We start from the raw sequence: 12,585 nt of genomic DNA on the forward strand, positions 1-12,585 counted from the left end.
CTCAGATTGAGTTGTTATACTGGGCAGGTTGAACTACTGAATCTATTCATTGAATAGACAAATAGAAACTTCAGCCTTCTCTAGGAACACTCTATCCAAGACTTTTTTTTTAAAATTTTTACTCACTTTAAATAAACAGTTATTTCTGATGGTTGCAGTATGGTATAAAGGGATTTGGTGTCTTGAGCTACAAAACCAGCTTCAGTTCAGTTTCTGGGTCAAACTGTGGCTTCCATTAAGTCTCTTAACCCTTATTTCACTTTTTTGCATGAGTGTCAACGTAGCGGCCTGTACATACTGTAAAGACACAATTATTTACGCATTTTATACTGCATTAATTTTAACAAAAACCTATAAATATGTCTGCATTTCTGAGGTTGATAGCTCCTCTGACCCTGTAAACACAGCTGACTGTAGACCTGAATGTGTGCTGGAGCTCTATTGCCAAGGAGACAGTGTTGTCTTGGCCATCTGTCCTCTCCATTCATGACAACCTTCTGCAAGAACAAAATAAACCTGCCTGTATGAAACAGAACAGTTGTAGTTTTAACAGAATTGCTTAAGCGAAAGCAGATTTCGTTTTTTTATTTTAGACTACCCTCTTTTCTTCAAATGGGTGCAAATGGGTTATTTCAGAACTGAAAGAATAGACATTGCGTATTGGAAAGTCATCACAGTATAGTGGCATGCTAAAACAAGGATACCTGGGAAAACCACCAAAGTAAGTGGGTATCTGGTGTTTCATCGCAAAACTGGAAGAGCAAGCATGCTTAAGCTTAGTTTTTTGTTTTTGAGAGGGAGAGGGAAAGACTTTGATACCATAATGAGGCTTAAGGATTCAATTTTTTCAACTTTTCCCATGTAGCAGAAGTGAACTGCTCTTAAAAGTAAGCTACTGGGTTTGGTTAAAATGCCCCATAAGAGCATTTTATTTCAAGCTGAGATACTAGAAGTAATTTTGTGTGTTGAGAAACTTGTTTCTAGTTTCATTTAAAGCAGTCATCTTATAAGTTTTATTTCTTCTGCATTTGATGTACTTTTATATGAGTTGACTTGTTTGTATAACCAGTAGCTCATGATTAAAAGCCTCATCGCCACAGAGGGACTTTATTTAAGACATTTTTTTCTCCCAGTCCCAGAAAAATGAGATTACTACAGTCTGGGTAAGAATTGTCAACTGAAACTATACTCATAGATTCTTATTAGATTAGATTCTTATTAGACATAGATTATTATTGTTCTAGAGGTGTGTGATCTATTTGATGATGTCAGGGAGTCCTAAAGATTTTTGCTTTCACGTTCTCACGGTGTTAATCTTATGAGGCTTTTTGTAGAAAAGTGTTTTTCAGAAAATTCTTGGAAATCTTTTTAATGTTCAGAAGCAGCAGTAATTTTAAATTTATGTATTAGCCGTTGCTTGACAGGTTCTTTGATTTTGCTTCTGTTACTTGTTGTCTTGCTATATGATATCTGCCGATGCTTAAAGAAATCTAAAACAGGATTTTTGTTTTAATCTTCTTGAAGACGAAGTTGAGCAGAATACCCAGCGCAGTTCTTCTGACAAACATTGAAATGTGAGACGTTCAGTAGAATCACAATTCATGGTGCTCTGAATCTAGTGCGAGGACTTGCCTTACAAAATGAGATGCATCACTGAGGTGCTTAACAAAGACTAGGACCAAAGTCAAATTTCTGTGCATATTGTTCCAGACAATTCAAGCTTTTCTGACATGTGTTTCTGGCAGCAGCTAAGCTGAATTTGTACTCTGGTCACTTTGCATGTGTAATTGATAATACTCATTCTGCCATTGTTTTATAATGATATGCTGTCCAGTTGGAGTAAGCTGTTCTTGGCTCAGTGTATTGAGAAGGATGAATCAAGTTGAAGAAAATTCTTTCAATAAGTTTAAAATTTCTGTAACTTGATGCCTTTAAGCAACAACAGCATAAATAGACCATTTAATAGAAAACCTGGGAATCATTCCAAGATTTTCCTGTTGCCATTCTGTATAAACTGGGCTCAACAACATTTTTATCTTAGTACTGCGGGATTAACTGTGAGCTTGCTTTCACTTGTGGAGAGAGGACTTGCTACTTGCACTGTAACAATGCATTATTTGCACATAATGTAGCAGAAACTGAGAATGTGTTACATTCTCTGGATGTTCTACGCACCTTTAAATTCAGAGGAGGATCTTTGACTTTGCTTTTTCTTGTTTTCTGGAAGACTCCTCTGAAGTTTCACAAAACCTTACAAACTTAGTGGTAAGGTTTTGATTCCACAAATTTTGGTGGTATTAATTTCATTTTTGACAAAAGGCTCTTGAACCAAGCTTAACATCTAACAATCTGATCTGCCTTTAGGACACAATGCAAAGTCTGCAATATTCTGGTAGGCTTATTCTCATTGTTCTCAGCCATCAGCTCTTCCCTCCCCCTCCCCCACTTTTCAGTAGCAAAGCATTTTTAGCTGTAATCTTCTTGTTAACCACACACTGTTCCTATTAGTTTGGAATATCTGCCTTTATTCCCAAATTCTTGGTCTTGGTTCAGAGGAACAAAGCACAGTGTGTTAGAGTTTAGTTGTTTTGTTTATAGTGTAAATCTGTTAAAGCAGGCTCTATAAGAGTAATTGTTTGAAAAATCTCTGCCACTTTTGAGTTTTGCCATTTCTGGTAATTACCAACTATTGTTTGTGTCTGTTATGAAAATTATCTTCAGGTACTCTTTCAGATACACTTTTCTTTTAAAAGAAAAATGGACTTCAGATTTTTTTTCCTGATAACATACTGGGATAACTTGTTGCCTACTTTATACTAGAAATGAATGGTATGCTGGATCCATCTGTGGCTATTGATGAGGTATTGGAAGTATTTTGCTTAAGAGCAGACAAGGCTGAAGAGTTACAGTACTTAGTTGCACGTGTGGCTAATTAAGGTGATACTTTAATAATTTGTAAGCTTAAAAACAAAAGGTATTGACTTAAATTTTTTTTTGCAACCTGAACAAGTAAATTCCTACACTTTAAGTCCTTGTAAGTATTTTGAAGTTGAGAAATTGAATAATTGAATATTGTTGCCTATGTGTTGCTACATGATCTCCTAAATAGTGTGTAGCATGTTAAAAGTTGCGGGCCTAAAAGAAAATCTGTAAAAGCATCTAAAAGTTTTGCTCTTACTGGTGACTTTCTGCCATGTTGCTGGATAGTCTGTTGGTAACAGACTCCACCCATATTCCATCTTCATTAAGTAATACATGCAGTGGAAAAACACGGTCAAGCTTGGTAATCTTAGGGTTGTTCTCATAACAAATTTTTCCCTGAGCACTTTAAATTCTGATCTCCTTAAGCAGTGCTTAAAAATCTGTAAATACGTTCCACTTTCATGCTGAAGGGCAACACCTTCATTACTGAAGGACAGTACTAGTAGATAAGAGGAAGACTCTTGTTCCGGTAGCTCAAAGTGAAATTGAAAGCTGGTCTTTGAAATGAATCCCTGAAGTGTTTCTGCAGAGAGAATGGACATCTTGAAACGAACTCTTTCTAATGCTTTATGACCACCTAAACTTCTGTCTTAATTGGCCTTCACTGTTCTCCTTAGAAGCGGACAAGAGAGAACCCATCTTGAAAATAAATTTTTAAAAAAATCTTTTTTGTAGTTTGATTTTCCTCTAGTCTTAGCTCAGCCTTTGCAGAAAGAGCTGTAAAGGTATGCACTTTCAGTTCAGTGTTACTCTATTTGGAACAGATGATGAGCAGAGGTCCTACTGAAAGTGTCTGTTTTCCTCAGCAATTCCTGTAGATTAATGGTTTACCTTCTCAACTGAATTGAGCCTTTTGATTTCTATGGAAGAAATTTGACTTATGTTCTCCTCACTTCCTACCAGCTGTTAATTTACTTCATTGAACAGCTAGCAAAGCAGCAAGTTGGCTGCTTGAAAGTATGCATGCAACATAACACTAGGCAGATGAAATAACCCTTTCGCTTGGCAGATAAGTTGCACTGGCATACTTCATATATTCATATTTTTCTCATAACTGTACAAAAAGTGATACAGCTCTTTATTTATAGAGCCTACCTAACTTCATAACATAGGGTGTTCTTTGCTGTTTCTTTATTTAGTACTTGGGTGGCCTAATTCTTACTCACCATGGCAACTAACGTTAGGTGACATCTGTTAAATATTCCAGTTCAGTATTGCAGTCATGCCATATTATGTTAAGTTCATTTATATTACTGGTTCCCAGCTAACAGTTGAGAAGTGCTTTTCCAGCTTTGGGAAAGGCAGACTAGAGATCTAAAATACGTGGGAATTTAGACATGAATCTTATAACCATAGATTGCCTGCCTTGTGTGTTGCTTCAGTATCTGTTAAGACTCTAACTGCCTGTAAAAATACTCTAGAGATTTTTCTAAAGCATCTTCATTTTTTGGATATCTGTCCTGAGAAGTCTAGAACATGCAACCAGAAGGGATCACTTTGGTCCTGTTCCAGCTCATTTTGGTTAACATCCTGTTCTTTCTGTGAATCAGGCACAGTGTTAGAAATTCCTAGGTTAACACCCCAGGACTTGTGATTCTGTGCTCACAGAGAACTTCAGTGCCTAAAGATGAATGTTATATTTATAGGCATTTGTTGCCTACTTATTTCTTACCTATTCTTTTTTTAATAGCCTTCTTCCTCTTTACAGCCCTCCCATATCTGTAAAGAACATTTGCGTAACTTCCTGGCTGTGTTGCTGAGCTGTGTGAATGCGTGATTACAGGGGTCACCACCTTTCCATCCATCTCAAAGTCCTGTCCCTCTTCTGATTTGGATTTCCTTTCCTGGGTGTTGGTGGCAGGGCTTTTATGTTGCTTGCCACGTGAAGGAATGTCAGTGCTTTAAGCATTGATATCAGTTGTCTTCCAGTTTCTGTTGAGCACCTGTACTTTTATTGGTTAGGATTGCTTATTTTTCAGTGAAGCCTGATATTAGAAACCTATGATTATAGGGAGGTCTGTGTTTTCGCTTTCATCATCTGACTAATGCCTAGTTCAGAAATTTATATAAGTGACTTGGTGCTTGCAGAAGGGGAATAGAGTTCCAGAGCATTCATCAGTTTAGTGTCATTTGGTTTTGTTCTGGATCTCTGAATCCTCTGTGCTCGTGAGGCCTTCCAGACTTGCATATTCATGCTCATGTGCCTGCCAATTTGTCAAACTAATTAGTAAAGTGAATTCAGGTAACTGCAGTAGTTCATTCCGGCTTGCTTGTTTGCTGTACCCTGATTTTGTTTTAATAGTTTTTTCTCAATCTACCTTAATTCTTCTGGCAATCTCCACTTCATGTCACGTGAACTATCCATTTGGTGTTTGAAAGCCAAAAGGCTGGGAAACACTGCATGGAACTGGACTGAGTAATAATAGGGTAAAATAGTATGAATGAGGAAAGTGATGAAAGTTAATGTAATGTCTAAGTCCAAATTGACCTTTTTATTGAATGTGAATATAATGGGTTTTGGATGCCTTTTCATCAATATCTTGAGAAGTTGTTGCTTAAATTCTGGAATATAAAGGTTAGAATTTAACTGTCTAAGTTTTGTCACAGAATCGTTGTACTTCCTTGCACTGAGTGAGGCACCAGGATATATTTTTTGGTCTCAAACACGAGCATGCCTGGCTGCAGTTCTGTTTGTAATTCCATATGGCTGTGGCCTCCACTGGGCTAGTTGATGATCATAGTCAATTTCACAGCAGCCTTTAGCAGAAGTTAAATTAGTTGACCAAAACAAGAGTCTGAGGAGAGCTTTTATGACCTTAAAACAAAAGAGTCATGTTATAGTTGCTTTGGTAGAAGGAAAAACTCCTTGTGACAGTGAGATTATGTTCTGGTTTTATATATGTAATAGGCTGTAGACATAATGAGGTTGAATTAAGCCTTCACTGCCTTCATGGTTCTAGAGTACTTGGGATTTGGGCTTTCTTTACCAATGACTAATAGCTGTACAGTTATTCAGAACTTCAGTTTGTCTCAATTTAAGACTTTTTTTCATGTGATTTTCCTGAATCCCTTTATTTAGCACTTGACCAGTTCACACAGCTTTAACAATTATAATTACAAGACAATCTATGTAATGGATAAAAATGCTGGATATCTAGCAAAACTAAAGTGGTACAGTAGTCTGTAACTGGGCTTCTAATGTCCGTTTCTGAATTCTGTCAGCACTTTGACCTCTGTGCGATCTGATCTACCTCATTTTGACTCTTTAAAGGAAAGAAATGCAAAATGTGAACAATGTTATGATGAATAAAATATTTTATCTGTTAAAAGTTTTTTTTAAAAGCCAATTAACAAATGTTTTCTCAAACCTTTCTTTTGTCACTAAGGAAACATGCAGTTGCTGAAATAGACACCATACAACTTTTGAAAGATGCAGTTCTGAAAACAGGAAAAAAAAAAATAGGTTTGGGTAGATCTGACCTATATAACTTCCTAGTAAGCACTAGATGTGCATCAGTACTTCACTTGCTTGTCTCAAGGTTAGTTAAGGGAACGAAAAAAGTTTGAGTAAACATTTACTTGTCGTGTGATCTGGTGTCATACCCACTTTACTGTACAGGATTTGGAAACTAAATACTGTTAAACCATTGTATCATGTGACTTAGTTGTTCAGCAAGGAGCTAAAATCCTGAAGTTCAGGATGTTACAAAAAGTTTCAACTGCGTGCTTGCACAGGAGCCCCCTATCAGGCTGCTAAACCAGGTGATTTGGAAACTTGTTGACATGGTGAGTCTCTTGTCTTCTGAATTAGACAAGTCGCTGAAGTCAGATCAAGGTCACTGTTAGATCTTTAAATATGCTTTGACCATGAGAGCTTCAGAAATGATTCTTTTTTTGCTGTGTTCTCACTGATCTGTAAGCTTGAACAGATAAGGCAGGGGAGGATTACAAAGCTTTTCCATGCAGGCAATGAGTTGGGGCACGCCTTACAGCTTGAATATGGACTATGCTTCTGTGTCAGTTGTTACTGTGTTACGCTTCATGTTCAGAGATAAACTCTGAGCTCTTAATAATACTGTCCTGCTAATATTTTGTGAAGCCTTCAGTAAGGTGTTCTACATCTGTTTAGCAAGCTGATAATCTATATTTTGCTTTATTTTGGCATAAGGAGGTACAGATAGACCTGTGCTACAGAACTAATATTCTCTGTTTATGCAGTATGTCCTAATGGGACATGGTCACTGTGGAAATGAATTAAATGGATTATCCTGGTCTAGGAATTACATGTTTCTTTTGAAAATTTGTGGTGTGTAACTCATACATGGAGTCATTATCTAACCAAAGTGAACTGTCAGGTAGTTAAATCTCTTGTTCCTGCTCTACAGAACTCCTTGCTTAAAATGTATTGCTTCTTTAACTTTAGTATATGAGAGAAAGCAGATCGTTGCTTCCCGGTTTGCTTCAAAAAAGTCCATGGAGTTCTAAGAGACACTTGGAAAACTTGTGTTCTGAGATGCTGGTAGCATCTAGTAGTTGCTCAAGGCCTTTTATTGATCATTTCCTCATACTAGTAGTGCACTCCTAGTCTCACTGCTGATGTGGTGTTGGACCACCTAAAGATTTCCAGTTGAGAGACTAGCATTTTTTGGTAGGGATGTGCTGAATTTGTTGCAGTATTGTTTTGCACTTTACCCCTATAGTGTTAAAAATTTAATGCCAAAGTGCTTGTCGAAAAGATGTGATCGTATGCCATCCCACATTGATTATAGAAGTAAGGTATGCTTGCCAAGCTCTTAAGCATCATAATTTCCAAGGCTTCTTAGCAAGAGCCAAGACTTCTAACATTTTCACTCAGCACTGCCAGTAGTAGTAGCAGCTATGAGACGCACTGTGAATGGACATAATGTAGCCGTACTTCTTAATCCCATTTTGCCTGGAAGTGTTCCAAGGGAAATGAAAACTTAGTTGCAGTGTTAGCAAAGTAAATAAAGCACACATTACTCCAGTGCTTTTCACCAGTGTAAAATGGTCAGGAGATTAAAATTGTCTCATGCATATGTGGAAGTAGGCTAAATGGGTGTTGTACAATCAACCTGAATTACCGCGCATCCCAGGCAGAGAGATCCCTATAGAAGAACCGAGTACTTCTCAAATGTTTTTCCCTGGTTAGGGTTTTCTTTCATCGGCTTCATTTTTTTTTCCTAATGCTCTTAACTAAATTCTCTTCATTTAGTTGAAAGCTGATATACAATCCTTTGTAGTTCAGTTTCAGGCGTTGAACCATTACTACACTGACTAATTACAATCAGCTTCTGAAATGGAGTTTCCATTTCTTGAGGAAAATCATGTTTCATATTTATCTGGATTTACTATATACAGTGGCAGGCTTTAGAATGCTTGGATTCAGCTTGTTATTCTTGAGACTTTTTCACAATACAGCCAAATGTCATTAGAAAGAATAACCAGGCAGATCATCTGGTCCAGTTCTCATTGCTCTGGATGACCATAATGTTTTGTTTTGAAATGTGACTTAGAGTTTTTTGTTTTTTTTTTTTTTTTTAGAGAGATTGCCCAAACTACTCAGCAGTTTGCGTAGATGACTTTGGTAGGAACCAAGAAGTAGGCATATTGAGCAATTCCTGAAATAAAGCTGGCTTATAGTCGAATAAGAGCTTCTGTAAGCCATATCTCATATGAATTTCTACATTGTATATTTTAAATATTGGGTCTGGTTGCTTTTGCTGTTAAAACTGGTTTCTAATAACTCCTGAAAGTGCCTACCTAGGCAAGTCTTTTCAGCTCCTAAGGGTACAAGATTCATGTCCTGGTGTCGGATTCCAGTGTAAATAGTGCCCTTCTTACAAGTCAAATATTTTATCAAGTAATACTACATACTGTGCTTTTCCAGTGGAGTCAGTTTAAGTTTTTTGTACATCATAACTTTAATGAATTTTAGAAGGCAAAAAATATAAATAGTACTTAAAGTATTGCTATCATTGACATGCCAGAGGAAGATGTTTTATTGGCACTTAATTGGAATGACAGCTTTAAAATGTGTAGTTTCTGTATCACCTCCTTACGTAGGGAATGAAACTTGTCCTATACTGACCTGTTACATAATGACTATGGTCCACAGCCCACCTATAATAACTTCATAATGCATTGTTATAAAGCTGAAAGTGTCTGGTTTCCACCAGCATCCTGACACTGGGAAGGTACAGCTCGTAGTTCTTGAACCAAATGTGAATATAGGATCTTTTATTTGCAGTCTGTAAATATTTTACTTCACCTGACAAAGCTTGGAATCCTTTGTGAGAGTGCCAAGGAATTTGTCAGCTTTATCAGTAGTAACAATCTTCCAGACAACTGTGCATTAGTTTCCCGCAGTCATGGTTTAAAGTGGAAGTAAAATGTCTGTATGGCTCTTTCAAGCCCCAGCTACCACTGGGCTTATGGTGAAGCTTGATATATTATTTTCTTTACCTTCACTCTATTGCTGTGGAGCATCTTAGTGTATTGACTGCATCAATATTGATAGAAATCGAGTCTCTTCCAGAAGACAGCTAGTCACTACCTCATCCACAGACTGTATGAGGTCCTTGTCCTAAGGATTCTGTGCCTAGCAAAGGCAAAATGCAGCTTTCTGAACAATAAGGTGTTAAATCTTTGCAGTGATGTACTAGTACTTAGCACAGCTTCTTAAATAGCATTTCTCATGCATGCCTCTCACTTAACAGTAGGTATCTGGAATGTGCAGAAGGACATTAGAGGAGAATATTCAGGTTCAGTGCCAACTTCAAGTATGGGAGTTCACATCTGAGACTTGCAGAAGTAAAGGGTCTTCTCATACAGCTTGGGTGGTAAAGTAATGTTCCCCCAGCTGCACATAAAGCAAGACAGTACTATGATGGGAATGCTAGATGTGGACTGGAAGGAAAAATATGCATGGAAAGCTTTCTGCTCATCCTCAGTGTTAAACTTAAATTTTTATACCAAGTTGACATAGCAGACATTTAAGGGTTGATCCCATGGTCTGCTTGGCTGTGATGGAAGGTATATATCTACAAGTGTATATTTGCTTTTATGGCACTTAAATGTTTTTACCTGTATAATGAAAACCTAGTAAAGAGCCTTTATCTACTTAATAGTGCAGTAGAGCTTGACTGATATTTATTAAATTTGATTGAATGAATGAGGAGGTAGGAAGAATTAACTGCATGAACTCCTTTGGTATGCTGCAGAGATGTCCTACCTGAAAGGAAAGCCTAAATCAATTTGCAGTATTTCTGTGAAATTAAATAATGCAGGAAACTAATAGGACTGTAAGGTGTTCTTCGGATTTCAGTTCAGCTACATACCGACACCTCAGGATATCGACACGTGATAGCTTCTGCTTTGGTTGTTAATTCTGCTATTTTGGTTGTTGCTAAAGAATCAAGTGATGTTTCCACTTCAGAGAAACTTAAATGTGCACATGTACAGTTCTTATTTTATCTTCTGTTTTGTCCTCAAACTTTGATTCCAGGAAAAATGAGAGGTAATAAACCTAGTTTTTAGCTAGCTTTCTAGACTGTGACAGGGCACCACTGGCTCATGCTCAGCAAAGAGGGCTAGTGATATCCTGGGCTGCATGAAGAGTGTTCCCAGCAGGTTAGGGGAGGTGGTCCTTCTGCTCTGCTCAGCACTTCTGGAGTGGTGTGTCCAGTTCTGGACTCTTCAGGGCAACGGAGACATGGATGTACTACTGGACAGAGTCCAGCAAAGAGCTGCTAAGGTGATTAAGGGGACTGGAGCATCTTTCATGAAAAGCTGTCTGAACACGGATCTGGGTGGCCCTGCTTAATAGGAGGCTGGGCAAGATGACCTCCAGAGGTGCCTTCCATCCTCAGTCATTCTGTGGCTCTGTTTGCTGCCTGTTTTTGTTGAATATTCCCCTATTTAAAAAGGAGGCAAAGTGGGGAAAGCATTTCCTACTACAGCAACTAGAAATTAAACTGCTTAGGTGCTGATTTGAGTTAGTTCTCTGACTAAAGTTAACCATTGTACTGATAGTTGTCTTAGAGTTGACAGCAAGAGGAGCTCATGCAGGTGACAGCTAAGCAGAGAGCTTGGAAGCAATAAGATACGTGTTACGGAATCAAGTTACTTTTAGAACTTCGTTCTGCAAGCATATCCATTTTGAGGGTGATCACTTGATCACTTCTGTATGTTCAAAAGTATAACTTACTCCAATTGATGCTTGTCTCACCAATGCTTACTGATGATTAAGATTCAAATTTGTACAGTTCATGCTAACACTGAATAACTTTTTGTTGCAGGTGGTATGGTCAAGAAAAGGATTACAATGTTCTAGTTATGGATCTTCTTGGTCCCAGCCTTGAAGACCTTTTCAACTTCTGTTCTCGCAGGTTTACGATGAAAACAGTACTTATGCTAGCAGACCAGGTATGTGTAAATCTTACTGTGAGGAAGTTAAAAACCCTGAATTATTTTGTGTAATGTGGTTCTATTTCAGTTGGTTAAATGTGTTAAACAGTGTTCTACATGGCTAAACAAACACTGGACCTCTGTAGGAACACAGTAATGTTAGGCTTCTGTGTGCTGTGGCCTACAAAATGAACTTGTAGTGGGAGTGCGGTGGAGATACCAACTAACTCCCTGATGCTTTGCATCCAAGAAATAAAGTTTTAAATGGATCTCAGAAGTACAGTTTTGAACTATGCAGGCAAATGAGAGTGGATTAGTTGCCAGCATTAGTCATGGGGGTGGTGGTAGGAGGTCTGAAGCAGCCTGCCCTTAGGGGTGGTCTGATTCAATGAAGTTGTTCATGTTGGCTAGCTGTGTTGACAGGTGGGCAATGTGCAAGACTATGGGTCTGTTCTCATTGAATTTCACTCTGCTCCCAAGGTCCTGTAGTTCCTAGTACTAGACCATGAGCTAGTAAATAGTGGTTTGTTTAAGAAGGTTTGTGGTTGAGATGCCACCTCAAACATAACGAAGGCCTCGCAGGTTTGTTAATTAAGACATCAGGAGTGCGTATTAGTTTAGTTGAAAAATACCAATTGCTAGCAAAAGACTTTTGTCATGATACCATGCATGGTATTTGACATAGCCGCTTGCTATTTAGCATAGAGCTCACTTGTACTGTCTTCAGTTACTTAAAGGCAGTAAGGGATTTGTGAGTAGAATTTTCAGTGGTAGTTTAAAGTTCATCTAATATTACGTAATTTATGTTAGTACCAAGATGTCACTTGGCCAGATGCTTGTAGAATCCCAGGCTCATGGCCAGGGAAGCTCACAGCAGTTGTATGGAGACAAGGTCAGCTGTCCCTTTTCTCAGCTGCTTTAAGTGACTGGTATGTTTGCTCTAGAAAGAAGCACTTGCCTGCTTGCTTAGCTAGAGTCAGGATATTACAGTGATTCTGGAGAATCTGGATAGTTCTTGTCTGGTATTCCTTTGTATGGTAAATGCTAATTAGTCATCTGGGAGATACAGCTGGAATGTAGGATGTCAGTGTATGAAACTGGCTTTCAGGCCATAGTACAGTAGAACAGCTGCTAAGGATATGATGTTTTAGCAGTTCCATTCGCTAAAGACTGCAT

The 12,585-nt window shown here is 38.1% G+C and overlaps 1 protein-coding gene across 4 annotated transcripts in view; it reads left to right on the forward strand.

The window, feature by feature from the left end:
• Nucleotides 1-12,585, forward strand: part of LOC118157901 (casein kinase I) — a 35,731-nt gene that overhangs the window by 1,888 nt on the left and 21,258 nt on the right. For all 4 annotated transcript variants that reach the window (XM_035312435.1, XM_035312438.1, XM_035312439.1 and 1 more), the window contains exon 3: nucleotides 11,301-11,427. In XM_035312435.1, coding sequence (XP_035168326.1) covers nucleotides 11,301-11,427 — 127 coding nt within the window. The remainder of the gene's footprint in view (nucleotides 1-11,300; nucleotides 11,428-12,585) is intronic.

The sequence above is a fragment of the Oxyura jamaicensis genome, assembly GCF_011077185.1.
Source record: "Oxyura jamaicensis isolate SHBP4307 breed ruddy duck chromosome 13 unlocalized genomic scaffold, BPBGC_Ojam_1.0 oxy13_random_OJ106581, whole genome shotgun sequence".
Classification (NCBI taxonomy): domain Eukaryota; kingdom Metazoa; phylum Chordata; class Aves; order Anseriformes; family Anatidae; genus Oxyura; species Oxyura jamaicensis.